At 34.0% G+C, this 20,723-nt stretch overlaps 1 protein-coding gene across 1 annotated transcript in view; it reads right to left on the bottom strand.

The window, feature by feature from the left end:
- Positions 1 to 6,774: 6,774 nt before the first annotated feature.
- Positions 6,775 to 20,723, bottom strand: part of LOC149776527 (uncharacterized) — a 61,314-nt gene continuing 47,365 nt past the window's right edge. Inside the window, exons 5-6 of the mRNA XM_089940971.1 lie at positions 20,540 to 20,605; positions 6,775 to 13,695 (exon numbers count right to left, since the gene is read on the bottom strand). Coding sequence (XP_089797097.1) covers positions 13,472 to 13,695; positions 20,540 to 20,605 — 290 coding nt within the window. The 3' untranslated portion in view covers positions 6,775 to 13,471. The remainder of the gene's footprint in view (positions 13,696 to 20,539; positions 20,606 to 20,723) is intronic.

The following is a 20,723-nucleotide window of genomic DNA, read 5'->3' as shown; positions in this document are numbered from 1 at the left end:
TAGCATTTGAATTGTAGGTCACTAATCTTTTTTGTATGGGTATGGTAGTAAGATAGACAGTCATCTAATTTATTGATTCTAACATGGACAGTGAAAACACAAAATGTAACCAGTCAGAGAAGAATGAAATATGGGTCACAGTGACCTATTTTAGTGATGCGAGTGTAGTACTCACTAAGATGCATCCACTCACCCATGATTCCAGGTAGAACAGTATTTAGTGGGGGGGAAACAATAATCCTGTACTGTGTATTGATGATTCATGATACATACCCTACAATACAATACATTATTGATACACATGTAAACTTTATGATCATTCCATCTTTGAAAGTCTGTCAGTGCTAGGTGGTGCCATTTTAGGTGTGTTGACATACTCTTTATATTTCCAGCATGCAGATTAAAGACTCATTTATGTGTGTTGACATACTGTTTGTATTTCCAGTATGCAGATTAAAGACAGACATATACTTAGCATCTATTTATAGGCCATCTCATCTATGACAAGATTTTTTAATACTACAAACAGACTACCTGTTGTCAGTGAGTTTTCAAGATTTTAGAAGGTGTCCATTTAGTATGTGGGGATGGAGGGGGAGGGGGTAAACCCAAATGCATATGCTTTTGTATGGGGGGTCTATTGATAATGTATGTATGCATAGGAAACAGGGTGTGTGTGTGAAACCTCGATAATAAATTGTCTAACACATAACCTGTTCAACTGGGTTCAGTCGGTCTTTGAATTTTAGCAACTTGACAAACTTTTTAAAGTTACACAGCTTATTTCTTTCATGCAGCCAGACATTCAACGTCGGTGGACTATCTGTTTTATTTAACATGTTAATATTATTAATCTTTGATTGTTTCTGTGTTATTAAATATAGGCCGTTCTAAAGAATTCAGGGGTGGGTGGGGGGTGCTTCAAGCACACATACGCAGGTGAGGGTGTGTAAAAAAGTATGTATGTGTACAGGCAGGGGGCATGTTCAAGCTTTGCCAGATTTTTTGTGTATGTACTAAATGGATGGCCCCTTAGGCCATTTAAGACAGGCTTCATTTGATCAGATGCAGGACTCGCTTTAGCCACCATGTCCATTGTTTTGCACTGCATGAGTGTTTTAAAGCATCTTAGTACCAATTTCATGTCGCACTTAAACTTGGAAGAAATTATGTTATCTTCAGTACAAGAGAAATAATGCAATTTCCTCGTTCATTTGTTGTTGGGTTTAATGCTGTTTTTCAGCACACGATAGGCTATGTATGGCGGCCAGTATTAATGGTGGAGGAAGAACCCGGGAATCCTCGTTCATAGTAAATCTCTTCTAGAACAAGTCTGGGTATGTTAATGGGGATGAATACCAACAAAATTTATCACATTGTAATTCCTGCAGATGCAAAAAAACTGACACAGCCACAGGTACTTGTTTTTGTTAGTGAAGGAAAACTATTGGCAACACCCACTCCCATTCTGTTAAAGAAATATTAAAAATTAACAGTGTAACAAACTCATGTGGTTTGATATCTTGTCCTTGCCAAATCTGTACTAATTTTAGTTATCTTGTCTGCATGTTCAGTCACTATTTAAATATGTCTGCATAAAAAGAGACAATCCAGATTTGTTCCCCATATACAATTTAAGCAGAGATGCTGCCAGTATTTTATTTAAGTGGGGGTTGGAGCCCCCCTCCCCGTCACCACAATAAGGTGGGGAGTAAAATAAAAGGAGGGGGAGGAAGAAATGGACTTGGTTCAACACTTACCTAACACTTCAATATCTATCTCTTTTTCTTCCTGCTCCACTTTCTAAGAGATATATTGAATTCAAAATCTTTTAAAGATGTCACATCTAGTTGAATAAGCAATAAGCATTGATCTAATGTTTCTGAGCATACTCTGTTCATTATCTGTACATGAATATTGCCTGAAGAACATATACATAGCAACTTGAATAAGTTGGGAAACAGTTATTTATGGTTATGTATAATTTTCCAGAGCTCATGGGTATTATCTTTTGGATACTTCTGTTCCAAATAAGATTTTTAACTTACATGAGCTCTGTCAGAGTTTTACTTTCTAGAATCAGTGCTTTAGTGACTACAGTGCCAGATTTCTTATCTGTACCATAATTCTCTATTATGGTTAAAGTCCATCAATTCCATATTCTGTTTATTCTGAGGTATTCTGTTCAAATAAATATCTTTAATTCTTAATTTCACTTTTTTTAATTCATATGATAGGGATATATAGTTTTATAGCCCATAATCCAGCGGCGCTAATTGTTTGAGCCAAGAAATGGAAATTGCATTTATTCTACTTTTAAATTGTATGTCTTTTAATTTAGTGTAGAATTCTGCCTTTTCTACATATAATTTCAAAATGTCTTTGAAAGGGGGATTCAACAGCATGTCATCTAATTTTGTCTGATCACATGTACATCATACTCGTATTTAACATTGTTTTTGGACTTAAAATCACTCAGTGCTATCTCCACTAATACTTTTCCAACTGCAGTAATCTGATCTACTTCATAACTTTAAAAATTATTGGCTTTGTCACAATCATCAGCCAGTATTTGACGACCAAAATCGACATCTGAAGATGAACCATGCTGGGAATCAACCATATTGTTTTTCTAGGTAAGCCCGTATTTTAAACATGCATTTGTAAAACTTCCTTGATGCAAGGTTCAAACTACAACATAATGCTTGTTCCAGTGCACAATGTGCCAATCAAATTTAGTTTAACAACAATTCATGTCAAGCTGAAGAACCTAGACGTGTAAACAGTTGCCTACCTGAAAAACAGATGTCATTTGTTGTTGTTCTAGGGTTTAACGCCATTTTTCAGCACAAGATAGGCTGTACATGGCTGCCAGTATAACTGGTGGAGGAAGAACCCTGGAAAACCCAGGGAAGAACCACCAACCCATGAGAAGCTACTAGCAGGCTTTCCCATGTACCCACGCTAGACGAGCTTTGGACTTGAACCCACACAGAGGTGAGATGGCAGTGATCCAGAATGGTGAGCGCTTTAGACCACTCGCCCACTCTGGGCCCCAACAGATGTCATGACAAGTGCTATGATACCTTTACTGGCATGAGTTATGTTGGAACCAGCATTTTATGGGTGAATGGTTAAATAAAATAATATCCTGCTCTGAGTACATTTTCATATTTGTGATTTTCAACTGATTTGCTGGAGTGTTCATTCATTAGTGCATTCATTCATACAAATTTTGCATGATTCCTACAATCTTACATCCTGGCAGCATCTCTGCTGGAGTAATTTACAGATAAGTTAATGACCACCTTTGTGTAAAGATTCTCTGTTGCTTGCCAGTACTTCCTGTTTGTCATGAAAGGAATAAGCTTTATTAAGTTCTGATTTGTGGTTATTGTTTACCCTGGACCAGAACAAAGAATAATCACCAAAGAGAATTCAGTGTAGCAAGCTGACAAACCAAACCGTTAGTGTAGCTTTAAAATTTTGCTAAAGTAGACAAGATACAAATCAGCATAGAAAGTGGTTATTAATGATCAGTAAAATACTGCATTATACATGTGGAACACATTTGGAAAGTCTCCTTCATGCTGAACATGTTGAGATAAGGTAATTAGCTTGGAATCGGGGTGGGGTGGGTTGGCAGAATACAACTGTCACTTTGTGTTAATTTATAGAAGGTGAGTGAGTTTTCTTATTAGTCTTTCTTTTGTTTTTACTAACAAAAATGAGCACATGTGCTGGCAAGATCTGTCTGAAGTAAATTCTCAATTTAAAGAATAACAAGGCAAAGTAATAATTATTCATGACTGCTTTAGATTAAAATAACCTGCATATGGTAAGTATCATTTTGTATTGATTGTCCACCTCTTGTATTCATATGTGTATCTATCAATGAATTGTTTCACCCCCTAGTATTTAGATAGTGTGCAAAAAACGTAACTAATCACAGAGACTTTACCAAAAATGTACAATCATTAATGTACATGTTTGTACAATGTTAGCCCCTACACTGCAGGAAGGGTGCTATGAAATACACTACAGACTATTGCCTATGGCTTGGGAAGAAAGACTACTTGAGACTGAGGGAGACTGTACATATGTAAATGCTTTTACAATAACTCTTAAATTCTTTGTAGAGGTGAACTAAAAATTGTCCACACATTTGGCAATAAAATTATTGTTCAGATGATGAGAAGTTATAAACAATTATTTAGAATGTTCCAGTTTAAGAATATTTTGTTGGTGTTGATAAACAGAAAATTAGTTAATAGCTTGTATGATGGCAGCTGGCATGAACAATGATCCTCTGACTTAACCTATTTTGCTAGTTATTAATTGAAGAACTCCAAAGATCAGAAGGCAGAGGTTAGAGGTCAGGACAGAAGTCTTCATTTAAAAGTTATTTTGATGACATGTTGAAAAAAGCTGAATGTGAAAACAGTTTGTACAGGACCAGGTTGTCTGGACAGTGAAAGCAAATTGTTGCATATTTTGAGTGCTTTTATAATTGCTGTCATAAATTGATACTAAATCCAATGTATTTATACCCATAATGAACTCCAACTTATTTAAAAGGGACATGCTATCCATGCTTGAAGATTCTGTTAAGTAATTAGTATATTCAGCAAAGCATTTGGGATTGCATCAGGTACATGAATTGTATGTCAGAATGAAAATAATGTGGGAGTTTTAGTCATTATGAATAGCATGCAAAGATCAAAATTCTGAGTTGTTAATCTATTTTACTGTTCAAAAACAAAGTGAAGTTTAAGAGAACAGTGCTTATTAAATTGTACCATGAGTTCCTCATTGTATCAGACCATGTAACCAGTTATTTCTTTATTCCAATTTGTACCTTCATGTTAATCATAAACAAACGTTTTTGTAATAGCAGAAAATAATAATTGCAACATGACTCTCATTGGCTGGATTCCAGTTTCTGTACATGCATGAATGTAAGAACAAAAATGTGATCGTTGTCTTGCTATGGGATTTTCTTCCAGAGACACAAGGTTTGTATGTAATACATAGTAGCATTTAATGGTACCTCAGCACAGTTGTGGCCAAATGGTGCGAACATAAACTAAAATTTAAATTATTGCTGTTGTTTTGGGTTGCATTTCTCACCACAAGACAGGCGATACATGGCAGCTGGTATAATTGGTGGAGGAAGACCCAGGGAAACCCACCCCGAGACTCGTGCCCACATGGACAGAGGTGAGATGGTAGTGACTGGTTAAGGTGAGTGCTTTTGACCATTTGGAGATCCAGGCCCCATACAAATTAAGAATTGCACACAAACTGTAAAAAGACAAAACCTTGACATAAATATAAACATGAAGTACAAGAAGATAGAAAATAAGGGATAAAGATGATAAAACTTTGTAAAAGGTATATATTAAATAAAAGATAAAGGTATCACTTCAAATGCTTAAAACATCTGGTCCAAATGTTTTATATAAACTACATTCAAAGAGTCTAAGATTTTCTTGGGTGGTACCATTTCTTCAAGTTCACATCAAAATACTTTGCCTTATAGGGCTTAAGTTGACTCCAATGTGTTCTGCTTTTAGTGAACACTGGCATGAAATGCAGTCTTGTCAGGATTCACCTAAACAAGATATCTCTTCAGTAGTATGACTAATATATGAGTGCACTTTTATAAACACCACTGTCTAGCTATTCTGTGCATCTATGGTTTCTGTCGCCAATATAGGTACAAAATTCATACCTAATTTGACTGAATGACAAAAATTTTTTTACTGCAATGCTTACCAATTAAAATGCGGCAATTGTCACTAGAATATTCTGTTCACAATAATACTAATTCTGGACAAATGGGACATCACCCCTACGTTTTCATGACTCGCAATAGTTTTGCCTATTCTGCGCATGGTTTTGAAAGATGTAATGTTTATGCATCAGGCTATGGAAATGAAATGGATTTCTTTTTGCTTTTTCTGTCAGCATTTTAGCCAATGAACTAGGTCATGTTTATAGCTGGTTTTACAAAATTCAATGTAACAATGCCACTAAATGGCAAGAGATAATAATAAAACTAAACCGATCATGTAAAAAAAATTAGTAAAAGTTCATTACTTTATAAAAATAAGCTATTATACTGAAGAGAAACAACAACAAATAGGATGTAATGTGTTTACAATGTCTCGTTTATGGGAAACAATTACTAAAGAATTGAGAGACTATACCCCTGGGAATTTCTTGAGAATCCATCAGAGAAGCAAGGTGACAAATGGGATAGTTGGCGATAAAGTAGGTGTGTGACAACTTGCAAAATTAGAAACTTGGATTATGATACAGCATTGTTCTAAGGTCAACCATTCTATCATTTAAATAATGTATTTGTATGATTCTAAACAATAAAAATTACAAAGGTTTTTCTGGGTTATTTTAAATCCAAGAAGGTAGTGAAATGTGGGTTATTTTTGTACACTTTATGAATATTACTGTCCTTAATTAAAGGACGATTGTTTTTTCTTGATACAAATTGGATTTTCGACCAAAAGCAACACATGATCCAATGTGTACAGAAATGACATATCGTTGTGCAGAATTACCTGACGCACAGAATAGGCACACACGGTTGTAGCTATAAGTTTAATTATTATAGAATTGAAAAGTTGAACAAAAAATGCTAAAAATGTTTTTTAAACATAGCTTTATATATTAGAACCAGTTTTTTTTATAATTGTGACTTTTTATTTTTATGTGGTTTAGGACATAGCACAAACAAAAAAAATGAACCCAAGAAACATTTAAATTTATTTTATTTGTCATTTACATAAATAAATATGTCCGTTGCAAAAAAATATGCAGTAAAAGCAAGCTTATAAAAATACTATATAAATGTCACTTTTTCAAAAAAAATAAAGCTTTACAACATTAAAAATGTTTTATAAATAATTCTCTGAATAAAGACATTAAAAGCACTTTAAAAGTTAATTTCATATATTACAATTACATTTTCTGTTTCAGTGAACACGCATACATTAACAGTGAAGGTAGATGGGCATCCATAATCACTACTCACAATAACAAAATGTGATGGCATGGTTAAAAGGAATATTTTACAAAGGAGTGATTACAAAGTGATACAAATACTTTCCATGGATAATATATAAAAATGAACTTACAACTTGTAGCCATGATATATGAAAAATACAGTTTAACTTCGTAAAAAGAGGAAAACTGAAAGTGTCCGGAGTCCTTATGGCCCAAAATAAAACTTGCAATAATGACTATTGTCCCAATAAAGCATGATCTACGATCTGGCAGGTTCAAATAATATAAAGTAAAAAAACATTCAGACAAATCAAATAAATCATAATACTGTAATGTCAAGAACTGTCACATGTACAAATCCAAGAAAAATCTAAACTCTGTAATCGGAAGTATTAGGAACACCAATGTATGTTTAAACTGCAAAATAATACTGAAAACCTGCATTATTTTTTACAATGAAACATGTACAATCAGTATTCATGCCATGACCAATGAGACTTTAAAGCAAGACGTCACAAATAAGCATAAAATCTAAAAGATTAACATAAGCCATGCAACATGATCCCAAGGTATTTAGTGTCATTATTTTTTAACTTCTTTTTATAAATTAAATTTTCTCTCATGGTCAGCATTTTCCTTGTGTTTGGAAAAGATAACAAGTGGTTGTCTGCAATATTTTGAGAGAAGGTGAAATTTAGTTGTACAGTATTAAATTTTGTGTAAAATTGAAACAGCTGAAAATTACTTTGTGAGGTTGGCTTAGTAATAACATGTTCTTAGATTTGTCACATTCCTATTAAATTCACTGGAAATATTGGCTCTTCTATGTGACTTTCCGTCTGGGCAGAAACAGATACAGAAGATACTGTGCCCCAGTTTTTGTTGATTACTAATTTAATATACACAAAAATTTATCAGATTTGTAAAAGATAAGATCGCATAAAGACAGATTGGACCAATCCATCACACAATTTTACTCTGCGCTGCAGAGCAGAAATGTTGCTGCAGCCTTGTAGATGTATTTGAAAAGACACATACAGCTTCTTGATTAGTTAGAATAATTTCAAGTTAAAATTTGGAGTAAAGTTTTATGACATGGTTTTAAATTTACAATAATTTTTTTATATACTTAGAAGCAAAGTCTGCAACACTCTTGATAAAGCAAGCTGAATTAGCTATGTACATATATGACAGTTTATCTTTTAAAATGAAAATGGCAGATTTCAAATGTTTTCTTGTTTTTATCATTCAAAATGCATTTTATTGTAGGCAATATTAAACTTTTTGGAGCAGAGTTACTGCTGCAATTAGTAATATTATTACTGAAATACAATCATATGAATGGTGCAAAAGTACACCTCTAATTTTGACCATGTGTATTCTTAGTTTTGTAAGTTGAAGCTAAAAGATATAAATGTAGAATAAATAATTCCAACATCAAAACTTCAAATACTCGTTAGCTAAATGATCTCAGTCACAACAGGAAATCTATAGGCTTTCTTCAAAAACTTCAACGTTGTAAGGATCACACTGTACCTTCAATCTTTCCTTGAATTCTGCAGTCTAATTGTTTTTCTTCTTGGTGAGTATGAAATTCACTTAATTCTAATCCTTAAACACATCAAGTTGATGTGTATACAACCTGTATAGTAAGATTAACTAAACTGAATTAATATGTATTGAGAAAAAAATTAATTCAAAATGTGTTTTGTAGTTGGCTACCAGGCTAGTGTCTACCATACAGTTGTGTAACTTGGTACTGTATATTAACTCATTAATCCTGGGTCATGCATCAGAAGGTAGTACCCTACTTCTGAGTTCTGTGCTGTCAATGTCATTTAAGATACATCAATGATGGTGATATTACAGAAAAGTAGACAAATGTAGCTCTACAATGATACCAAATAATCTGGACTTTCTACTTGAATTACAAATACAGAGAGAAAAACATCTTTTTTGAGACCCAATATTTTTTTACACCAAAATTTCGCCCATTGTTGGATTGGATTTTTTGTCCAGATTTTAGATTTTTTTGGCTTGAGATCTAAGACAGACTGGTCTGAATTGCACTCAGCCAGGTGAACCTTTGCAAAAAGTAGGAAAAGTTGGAGATTTGGAGTAAAAAGTGGCCAGAACACAAAAATGATGGGTCCAATAAGCAAAAAAAGCCTATGAAAACTACATTTCTAAAACAACTAGGCATATGGCTAAACAAAATCTCCTGGAAGCAGATGTATTTAGAAGTAACCCCCAAAATGCATTTCCTACTTCCATTCAGGCGAAAATGACAAAAATTACAAATTCTGTCATAAAACTAGAAACTATTGATGGAAAATGATGAGCAGAATGCTGTTAAAATGTTGACATTGCACACTTCCCTACAAATTGGACTTTCGCCCCTTGAAGATGTAATAGAATTTCAAACAGCCTGTGAAAGTTGAAATCACTATCTACTGCATTAGCTTTCACTAACCAAGGGCCAAGAATCTTGTCTATAGGGTAACAAAGTAGTATTATGTGCATTTTCGGTAAATGTATTGCCTTCATGTTCTCTTCTTATTCCCCCTACTTGTGCCAAAAATGTTTACTGGCAAAACAATATAAACCTAGTTGAAAGATTGTGATTTAACTGTTAACGAGAATACCGTAAACAGTAAAATTATATTCTCACTGTGTAATAAATAATATTATTATACTTTTATATAAAACTCTCGTTCACTGATCACATAATTCACCTTTTAATTCTAAAATCAATAGATGTCTTCTGGTCATAAAATCATGCTATCCCAAAAGTTTAGTCATGGTGAAAGACGGAGAACACAAGTTATTTTGTGAAATCGTTTTTGTCTTTTTATTGTCAATAGCCTTGGTCTCTGACCTGTTGATCTTAAAACTGATATGGCAGTTGTCTTGTCTGAAGTGCAAGGCACCACAAAGTTTGTTCATGTTTTAATGGCTGTGGCATTGAACTTGAGTGGTTTTGAGAAAACCATTATCTTGGAATCATTCTGACCTTTTTAACATAAAACAGTCAAAGATGTTTTCTTTATGTAAAATGCGAGACAACTACATAGTTTAGTTAAGACATGGTACAGAACTTTGTTTTTTTCCCCTTTCAGTTCATGTGACCCTGACCTTTGATTCCTTCACCACCAAATTAATAGATGGTAACTTAGTCTCAGATACAAGCCATTTACCAACTTTGGTCAAAGAATTTGATGGCTGGTTGGTTTCTCTATAATGGTACTTTCAACATACTGGCTATATTGTGCCAAGGAAGTACGAGATCTAAGTGTCTTTCCCCCAAAAACCAAGACAGCTGAAGCTGACCTGCCTAGGCAGGTATTAAACCTGGAACCCTTCAATTACAAGTTAGTGCTCTACCAATGGTGCACCAAACTAGATTATAAAGACAAGGTATCATGTAAAACCCATTTTTCTTCACAAAGTCTGTGACCATGATTTTTGACCTTTTGTCCCCCAGATGAAAAGATGTTTTTGTTTCTCCAATCTTAAATAAAAATCATTTACAGAGTTTAGTGAAGGTATCTATACTGAAGACACAGTATCTTTAGAGTCCAACATCATTAGGTTTCTTCTCACATCAAATGCAAGCAACTTACAAAGTCTGGTAATGGCAGATGGTGGAGAACACAAGTACTTATGTGGAAACAAAACAGGGATAGCTGGATAGTCAGTACAACATAAAATGTTATGCATTATGATGACTAAACACAAACTGCAACCTGCCTGCTGTTAATGTCAGTCATCATTTAGTACAATACAAATACACTGTTGCATGATCACATTATAAGATTTTTTTACAAAAAGATCATTTCTGTAATATATGCATGAAAAAAAAGAAACTAATAGACGAAATTTTCAAGAAAAATTAACCTTGTTGCATATTTCACTGCATGCCAAAGGTTTTTTAAAAGCCAATTTCCTGATAATTTCATAAATCAAACCTTTTCTTACTATCTATAAAAGAAATATATAAACATTTAATGATACAGTGTACGAATAACAGTTTGTTTCTAAATATAAGAAAATATAAACTTTCAAAAAGCAATCTTGTTCTTTAAAACATAAATAATATTAATTTTTCAGCATTTGCTATTAACAAATAACATAAATAACTTTAATAAATTTCATAAACAAGAATCATTAACAAATAATGACAACATACATATAATTGTGCATCCCTGTACAGAGATTGTGTACAATCAAGAGCATGAAGGTACAAATTAGATCAATGAAGGCATGTATGATGTGAGAGGACTGTTGAGATTTTTTTTTTAAACTGAATTTGCAGAGGCCTAATTTGAAAAGCTCTATTCCATATTAAATTATTTTGGATGGGTCGAAAAAGTCTCAAATCATTTATCTATTTGGGTGTTGCTGGATGTATATGCTTTTGTTCTTCTGTGGTTTTCAAAAGATAAAGCTTAAAAAAAGGGCTGACCTCTGAAATTATGCCACTAATGCTTTTCTTTTGAAAATGTTGCTGAATATTATAATAAAAAAACTACTGTGTATATAATGATTGACAAGTTTTTGGTGTGGTGGTTAATAAAAACACTACGAAATGTTAAAATAACCTATCCATAACTATGAGACTAGTTGCACAACAGTCCTTTTATGCCGTAAAAATGGACAGAATTCCCACAAAAACTATCACAGCCCTACTGTAAATTGATGGTACATCTTCATGTGATCATTAAAAACAAGTCAACCAAAGAAAACAAAGTATCAAAATTGAGACTAGCTGTGCACAGAAAATGTGGCTGCATGGAGGGACAAAAATAGGCATACATCAAACAAGAGAATTTTTATATTCCAACCCAAGATTCAACATTGAATATAATGAATACTGTTTGCTATTAAATGATTTAAATTGAAAATAAGTACATGATGCTATGCACTTCCACTTTACATTTTTTTAGACTTGTTTTGTATTGAATTTGTTCTGCACTGGCTTTAGGTGTGCTAACTTACTGTAATGCTAAAATCACACCCATTGTAAAGGTCATCAGATCAGTGCATTTATTCAAAACTGTAAAATGATTGTGCACATGCATAATTTTGTGTGCAAAAACTATTTACACTTGAAGAATCTTGAAATAACATCGGAACTAAAGAAGCTGATAAAGTCATTTTCAGATTTCTGTTAAAAGATTGACTTCATGTGTTTTTTACATAGTGGAATACTTGTCACAAAACCATGTCACTGTACATGACTCAGGTGGCAATAGTACCTGAAAAACTGGTAAACTCAAAACTTAATGTAGACTAACAGAATGTGTAACATAGGTTATGGTGGCCTGGTTTGTCTTGTGGTACTCCTCATCATATATGTTCAGTTACATGACTACAGACAACAGTGACTGAGGAACAATTCAATGCAAATTCACCACCAATCACTGACATGTGAAACAAATTTTAGAGTAAAGAATGTTTTTTTTAAATATTTACCCAGCCATTATACATTAGAGGTACATCCACTACCTTACAGATTCCACCCTCCCAAGCTAAAAGACATCTGCCATGTCTTCAGGCTGGATGAGAATCACAAGAGCAGAAAAGTCGACCTGTCTAAGTGGCAGTGAGAATAGAGTTATCTCCCCTTTGATAGAGGACTTTGTACCAAATCTAACCATGGTGTGATTGCTTAATATGAATGGTGCAGTGATTATCCAGACACATCTACAAATCAACTTTCACAGAAATGAGCTTTATGCCAGTGTTAACCAAAAGTTTTAACTGGAGATAAATGGACAGACATCGTCAATCTATTAGTTGAGTTACTTTGCAATTTAATCAAAACTAAATTTATCCAACAGTAACTTTGATTATTGTTGTTGTTACTCAGGTAACCAATCTTTCAAACATACATCTGGGTGGAGGAAAAAAAAAACTATGAGCCTACACATGATCTTTGTAGTTGGAACAACTAAGCTATATAATCATTCCCTATCTTAACATTATTTGAGGAAAATAAATAACTGAATTCTGAGAACTTTGCACCATCTTTCAGTTCAGAAGCCTAGGAAAACAATGAAATGTCTTTTTCACATCACCACTAACCATATTGCCCATGTGCATCAATACACATTGCTAACCAATTTCTTTGTCAAACAATAAATCTGACACTTTTACTGGTGCAAACAATTATGCTTAATAAGAGAACTACCACTTTTTTTATGTATCTGAATTTCTATTCAACTTTAATCTGTAATTTTCTGTGCTGAGAATTTAAACAAAAAAGGAAAGTAGTTAGAAAAAAGACAGGAAGCAAGTGATTTTGTACAGTGCTGATATAATGAATTCTAAATGATTGTCTGTTTGCAAAATTTCTCATGTTTAACTAATAATGTTAAATCTTGCTATTATATTGTGCCAAATATTTTTGGTTGCAAAAAAAAAGTAATGTATGGTAATGTTATTAATTGGTATCCCACAAAACAGATCTTGTTTGAAGTAACTTGGAACCTCTTTGCTGGCTTGAGTTGCTCGACCATCTTGATTTGCTTGTTGTAGAAGCAAATGGAGAACTAGAAAATGGTGCTGAACTTGTGCTCTCACATTTATGTAGTGGGGCATTCTCATCTGACACCCTTTCACTCAGATTTGAAAGTATCCTCTGCAACTTTGAGAGCTGTCTTTTTGCTGTAAAATAAAATCTCCCTTCAAAACATCTTTAAAGCAAAACATAATGACAACAAGAGAGGATCATCTAACCCCATCACTCCAAAAATACTTATCCAGAGATGGAAGAACTTGGATTTCATGTCTCAAAAGTTCACATTTACAGAGCATAAATGAAAGTAATAATAGGCATTATGTGTTTGTGTTTGTGTGTGTGTGTGCTAATTTGGGTCGAATTCATTAATGGTAATATAGCTTTTGATACCATATGGACGAGTAACAATAAATGTACCCATCAGCATGTATTTTTCTGTGTATCATTTTCACTGATGAAGTCCAAATAAAAGATGCATCATAACCATTAAATTGATATGTATATTAAGTTTTACTGGTTTATTCTAAAAGTTTGAGATTCTACTCCAGAAAGGAAGGCGAGTATGATGACTGGATGGAAGAACAGAGAGACTGTCAAATCCTTACAGACTTTTAAACTAATGATTCCTCAATAGCAAAAGGTACATCAAAATTACTAGTCTGCTCATATATAAGTTAAAAATTAAGTAACAAGTAAATTTTTATAAATGTACTTAATCTTTTGCCAATGATAAATTATAGAGGAAGCAAATGTGATAAAGCATGGTGCTGCAAGTCAGAAATTGGCTAATTGCTTTTGAGATCTAAGATCCCTTTATCAAAGAGGACAACACATGTAACAAAGACAAAACACTGAAACCTAAACAAAATGTCCTTTTAAATACTGTTTTGTTATGAAATCAAAATCTTTGATGCTAACGTAACCTATGCATTTGTTTTTTAATAGTAATGTATCTTAAAAATGCAAAAATATGATATACAGTATTTAAGAGTCTGGTTTTGGTTTCAATAACAAAGTCATATGTATATGAATATTTTGTTGTTTTGTGCTTATAATAATTATTTGTGTCATTTACCTTGAAAAGGGAACATATATATCTTGAAAACAGCAATTTTTTTTTGCCGCTCTCTGCTTTGTTTGTTTCCTATCTCTGTCTCTCTCTCTCTCTCTCTCTCTCTCTATATATATATATGAATTGTCACTGGGAAATACTGAATGGTTTGAAGTTCTTGTACAGAAGCACAGCGTGAATGATGGATGGACAGGCCGGCATAGACAAAAAGCATAAAATAAGATTTTCTTCTTGAAATTTAAGGATTCTTAACAGCAAAAGGCATGTCTAGTCTGATATTACAATATACATGTAAACTCAAAAATAATGTGCTTGGTTACAACACGAATTTGGATATAACATGGTCGTGGTGTGTCAGCCAAAATTTTATAATAAATTTACCAATTTACTGCATTACAACAAACTGTTAGTGCAAATGTTGGCAAGATGATTTATTGATTTGGCAAGATAAATTCTCAAAGAAAAAAAGTCTCATCCCTGTCTTTTTTCTTAATACGAATAAAGATATTAAAAGGTCTTTCTGCGAATATTCTTTTCAACCGTGTTAATAGTCAGTCACTGCACCTTGTTGTTAGCTTCCTTTTGAAAGACATGAGCTCTATAAAATGTTGATAACTGTTAATCTAATTATTACTGAACCTTAACAATAAAGCCATTAAGTCCTTTTTTTGTCTGACCTCAATGCATCAATTGTACAATCATGGCAAAATCAAGGTTAAACAACAGCCGAAGAAACCAGATATGTCAACAGTTATAAAAATATTCATGTAACAAGAGCTACATAATTTCTACCATTTTGACTTGTGTCACTAAAAGCACTTTAAGGGTCAACGGTTGAAAGAATTTTATAATGAGCAAAGTACATTTTCATACATGTACATGACTTGAAACTAAGTTCTCTTGCATCAATGCTTTCCAAGTGTTTGAATCATTCAATCGCGTCCTGGGAGCATCTCTGCATTTTCATTGGGTACCAAGTAAATATCATTAGTCTTTTACTGCAAAACCCTGTGTTGCCTGCTGTGTCAGTAACAGTGGAAGTCTAAGGGGCAATATTTTCATTTAAGAAAAACTTGACACAATAAGTCATTTAGTTATAAACCCATGACATTACAGCCATCCAATTATGCATAGCAATAACAAGATTTTCACAACAGCCAAAATGGAGGTCATACTGGGTGTCAGATTGGCACCATTTTCATTTAGAACCAGTCAAACTTTATGTGAAGTCCATCTGTGAAAATGTGATGTCAATACAACTATCCATTCATGATAAGCAGTGATAAGATTTTCAAGATAGCCAACATGAAGACCATACTGGATATATGAGGGCATTTCTGATGGGCACTATTTTCATTTAGGACCTACAAGACATTATAAGTCTTTTAATGGAAACCTCATGTCAATACAACTACCTGTACTGGATCATTAGTGACAAGATTTTGAAGATGAACAGTATTGAAGGACATATCAGATGTTATTTCAGCACCTTTTTCATCTAGGACTCACTAGTCATTATAAGAAGTCATTTAAGTAAAAACCCATGTCAGATTGGCACCTTGTTGTTTAGGACAAACTAGTCATTTTAAGAAGTCATTTAAGTACACAATAATATTTATAAGTGTTAAACTGGTTAAAAGAAATGAGTTTTCTCAACATATGACGGGGGCCGGTAGACCTTACTCATGTAGGATTTGCATGCCTTTTAACACTGTTTTTATTCCATCTCCTTTATTTGATAAAAAAGGACAATTACGTGATAATAGAAAGAAGGCCTGGTTTTAATTCTGTGCAACAGTATGGCAAATACTTCCACAAGTCAGCTATCAAAACAGGGTTGGCACTTATTTATGTTCTCAGAGAAACGCTTGTGGACACAGCTGTAAACTGACACATTTTACATATGAAAACAAGAGGGAACATTGCTTTTATGATCATTACACTTAAACCTAACTAAATGGTGGAAGTAAAATACAAATTTCACTTGATAAATAAAACTTATTTAAGTGTTTTTTATAATTAAAGTACGGCTTCCATTGAATATCATTACTTACTGTATTATTTATGGTATATATGTACTAAGAATGTTGTTTTGGAAAGAAAATATAAAAGAAATATGACTCATTAAATGTTGACAGTTTCATAGTGTTGCTTCAAATTTCCAGCCTCTATCTACCTTTTCCGATGATAAAATGAGCAATATTTAAAAGTTTCAGTTACCAATTGTGATCAAGATTTTCCTAAAGTTCAACAAATAGGTGTCATTTTTTTCAATTTCTAGTTAAAAAAATGGGATCAAAGTCTGATCCCACGTTATAAGCAGGTTCATGAGTATCAGGGCACGAGCTATCGAGGAAGTTGTGTATGACTATCCATTTAGTAGTGATAACGAGTTTCAAGATAGTTTCTGTGACAACCATAACGAATATCTGAGAAACACCAATCGTATTTAGAGCCAATTAGATTTTGGGATGAATGTGTGTAAAGTTTCATGGCTTTCCTCCAAGTAGTTTAGGAGTAGCAGCAGTAACAAACTTATGCTAACAGATGGACACTTGTCAGAAGACAACATGCCAAGCAAATAAGCTCTTCTGGTCTATGACCAGTAGAGTTACACATTATACTTGAGACTGAAGAAAACTGTAATTTTTACTCACATAATATACTCACTGAGCAATAAATTTTAGAAATAGAAAATAAATTATACAAAAATTTGTTCTGCACAATAGTGTCTTCCTTGTTAAAAAGTAAAGCCATTATTGGGCAGCAACAAACATTTGTTGAAGAAGGCAATGCAAACGTAAACCAACTGTGTTTCTCTGTAAACATCAACACTTTTATAGCTGCATCCCTTGCAAATAATGGTAAACTGAGCAATTTTCATTTTCAATAATAATAATAATTATATTAATAGTAATAAAATTAAATGGTTTCAAACAAAAAGGAGAGAAGCAATTATTATTTTATAAATGTGTGCACCAGAATACACAAAGCAAACTAGATTTGTGCTAGTAAAATAGGGATGGCCCCCCCCCCATGCAGACAAGAGTCAGTTTGAAAAAAGTCCAAAAAGCTGCATAAATTCTGAGATAAATGCAAATAATTAACATAATCATGGAGACATGAAAAAGAAGTCACTGTGACCTACGTTTGCTCATGGTAAGTTGTATCTTCCACGACAATTATAATCATAAAATTTCATTACTATGCATACAACAGCCACAGAGAAACAGTTGATTTTGAAAAATTACTTCTGAAGCATGAAAAATAGGTCATTGTGACATAATTTTGTCTGTATGGGCAAGTAGCACCTATATGATGAATATACTCGTTAAGTGTTGTGACTGTAGATATTGGGGTGTCAGAGGAAATTAGCTAAATAGAAAGATTTAACACAGCTACTGAAGCATGATGAGTAGACCAGTGTAACCTAGTTTTGTCTGTGGTGAATATTACCCTCCAAGATGCATACACATATTTCATGATTAAACATACAAGTGTAAGAAGAAAAGTTTAAAAAAACCTTAATGTTATTGCTTGAGCATGAAAAGTAGGTCACTGTGACCTTTTGCTTGCAGTCATGAGTACCTGCCAATATGAAAATACAAATTAACTTTTATGTCTATACATAAAACAGTGTCAGAGAAAGTGTGTGTGTGTGTGTGTGTGTGTGTGTGTGTGATTTGGATTTTTAATGTAGCTTGAACAATTTTTCAGTCATATCACTACAATGTCTGCAGTGTGACAGTTTATAGTGATGTCTAGCACTGGGGCATCATGCCACAGACATGTAGCATCAAGTCCCACCCAGTCACAAAATCCTGACACCAGGCCGACCAGTCCTAACACTAACTTCTTAATACTGAGCACCAAGCAAGGCAGCTGTTAGTACCAATTTTGTAAGTCTTTGGTAAGACTCGGCTGGGGATCGAAGCCATGACCTCCCGCATCCAAAGCGGATGCTCTAACCAATAGCCACCAGAGCGGTGTCAGAGAAAGTGAGCTAAACCCAAGATCTTAACACTGATGCCTATGATAACAAAGCCATCAGAAATGGGACTGCTATGACCGACTTATGCTAGAGTGGGTGGGGAAGATAGGATTGGGGAGACACCTCAACTGTCAGCTTGACAAGTTAGCTTATAAATATAATGGGGTGATGATTTGGTTTTTGTATGCATACATATCATTGTGTAAAGAAATAAAGTGTACATGCAACAATAAACACCTACTCATTATTAAACTGAGGGCTGGCAAAGCAAACTGTAGAGCACATACTCTATATGTCCCGGCTTGAGAAATGATTTGCATGATTTTGCTACATTTGAGACCTTGTATTTATGCACTGTTTTTACTGACCTAATAAATATAACAAACAACTCTATGGACAAAATGCATGTCCCAAATCTGAAGTCTTAATAAACCTTGTTCTGGTTCTCAAAACCACTGCATCACTGACAACAGTCATTACTATTTTTAAGTTTTTAAGAAAAAGGAAATAAAAAAACCCCACACAAAATAACCTAACTCTGCCATTGCATAATGTGCTGGTATATCTATGTGTGATCAACCGCAGCTGCCATTTCTCATACTCAAAATTTACAAGTTTTTCTACATCAGCTGAATTTGATAATTTATAAAAACTAATTGCTGCCTACATCAATATCAGAGCCTTGACCTAAGTTATTGAATCTTTGATAGTTGTGATTCTAATCATGAAAACTTCGCAAATATTGAATGAAATCCATGACCGCCATTTTGGAGAGTATAGATTATGACCCAGTTACTTTATATAGCAGATATCGACCAGTGCATAAACAGTGACCACGTGATCTGATGTAATTGTCATTAGCAAAAATGAATGTAGCATCTAATAGGGGGGTTTTCTCCGAAGGTGACGCTACGAAAACAAGCTCAAAATGGCTGATGTTTACAGCAGGCATCAAAAGGCGCTTTCATGAGAATGGAGTAGAAGCGTCAAAAGGCACTTCCATGCAAATGGAGTAGAGGCGTCCAAAGACACTTGCATGATTGTTGTTGTTGTTGTAGGTTTTAACGCCATTTTTCAGCACAAGATAGGCTATACATGGCAGCCAGTATTAATGGTGGAAGAAGAACCAGGAAAAAACCCCGGAAAGAACCACCGACCCACAAGAAGCTACTGGCAAGCTTTCTCACATACCCACACTGGCTGAATCCAAGACTCGAACCACGCAGACAGAGGTGAGATGGCAGTGATCCGTAACGGAGAGCGCTTTAGACCACTCGGGGCCCCTACACTTGCATGAGGTAAAGGGTTAATGATCCTGACTAGAATGGTTACAGAGTTAAAGGTAAGATAAAATTTGTGATGCTGTGTGGAACAAAGTGAAAAACACAATCCGAGGTGTTGATCTGGCCTCGTCTTATGCTCAGCGTCAACTTATATAAGGATGAAGGATGGAAAATTTGCCAAATTTGCTGATTCCCATTATACTCCGCATTGACTTATAAGCTGGCAAATACAGTTAGTAAATCAGGATCTGTGTTGATTGCTATTGGACTTAACATGTGATCAAGTATGTATCGTAAAGAATCTAAGCAGATTATACCAAACACAGTCCTTATACAATACTGTGAATTCTTTATATTCAGTGGTGTCAATTGTACATTACACTTTTGTTGGCATTTAAATCTTGGTCCGAAAGAACCAATGTTTTCCTTTGGCCATTAAATCTGTGGCTTGTAGCGAACATAAAATCCACAAAACAAAAAAATATCATCATTGCAGTTGGGAACTACACAGAACTTGATTGTTCTATTAGTTAATTTTTGGGGGTAAGGACTGCAGCTTCAAGGTTTTATATTGTGCACAATGGTGAGGAAACAACAGTTTTAGTAGCAATAGTTACAAAATTCCAAAGGTGCCGAGAACAAACCTTGATTGAGATTATTCTCCATCTCTTCCTTAAGTCGACAGTTCTGCACATGGTCAAAGTCAAGATCTGCAAAACAGGAATGAACTTATCTTCAAATTATTTACACTAAAATAACAATAGTACTGTCAATGGCACATTATATATGCATACAAGCACTATTAGTGCAATGTTGAAGTTTATTAAC

The sequence above is a fragment of the Sinohyriopsis cumingii genome, chromosome 18 (assembly GCF_028554795.1).
Source record: "Sinohyriopsis cumingii isolate HCF-2022 chromosome 18, ASM2855479v2, whole genome shotgun sequence".
Classification (NCBI taxonomy): domain Eukaryota; kingdom Metazoa; phylum Mollusca; class Bivalvia; order Unionida; family Unionidae; genus Sinohyriopsis; species Sinohyriopsis cumingii.
This window is presented reverse-complemented; position numbering and strand designations above follow the sequence as displayed.